At 48.1% G+C, this 642-nt stretch overlaps 1 protein-coding gene across 1 annotated transcript in view; it reads right to left on the bottom strand.

Moving 5' to 3' along the window:
* The window catches only part of LOC117948301 (metabotropic glutamate receptor 6-like), a 16,548-nt gene that overhangs the window by 1,835 nt on the left and 14,071 nt on the right, over positions 1–642 (bottom strand). Inside the window, exon 10 of the mRNA XM_034877888.1 lies at positions 338–499. Coding sequence (XP_034733779.1) covers positions 338–499 — 162 coding nt within the window. The remainder of the gene's footprint in view (positions 1–337; positions 500–642) is intronic.

The following is a 642-nucleotide window of genomic DNA, read 5'->3' as shown; positions in this document are numbered from 1 at the left end:
CCCTGCTGGACGTTAGAGAGAATGCAGCTTTAAGGAGTCTCCCCCTGCTGGACGTTAGAGAGAATGCAGCTTTAAGGAACTTTGCCGAACCGGATGCATTGTGCATTGATAATAGTGGTCGTACAACCATTGACTCCATGCCTAGTGTGCGTGGAATCTGTTACGAGCTACGCTGAAAAGGAGAAGAATGCTTATTCTGCTTCTGATTTCAGTTGTCGTCACCAATTTCTATTGGATTTTTGTTTTAAGACGTAAATCGTGACACCCCCAAAAAACTGTATTTATTAGAGCTGCTCTTCATAATCGGATGACCAATCACAGACGACGGAGAAGTTACCATGAGGACGATACTGTAGCTGAGGCAGCAGATGATTGACAGGTCAGACATGTCACATTTCAGGATGCCTCGAGCCAGGTCGGGGTTCGGGGGGCGGAGCTCCTCGTAGTCGATGATGGTGTGAGGAGGGACGACGGCGAACCACACAAACACACCGAGGACCTGAAACACACGATGACACCCACGCTAGAACAAACCATTGATCAACACCAAGGGGGTCATATGCAGGGAGGTGTGTTCAGGTGCATTCTATTTTATTGTTACACACACAGGGACTCACACTAAGCGTGTTACACACACAGGGA

This window comes from Etheostoma cragini, chromosome 7 (genome assembly GCF_013103735.1).
Source record: "Etheostoma cragini isolate CJK2018 chromosome 7, CSU_Ecrag_1.0, whole genome shotgun sequence".
Classification (NCBI taxonomy): domain Eukaryota; kingdom Metazoa; phylum Chordata; class Actinopteri; order Perciformes; family Percidae; genus Etheostoma; species Etheostoma cragini.
The sequence above is the reverse complement of the archived record's forward strand: the minus strand, read 5'-3'. Positions and strand labels throughout refer to the sequence as shown.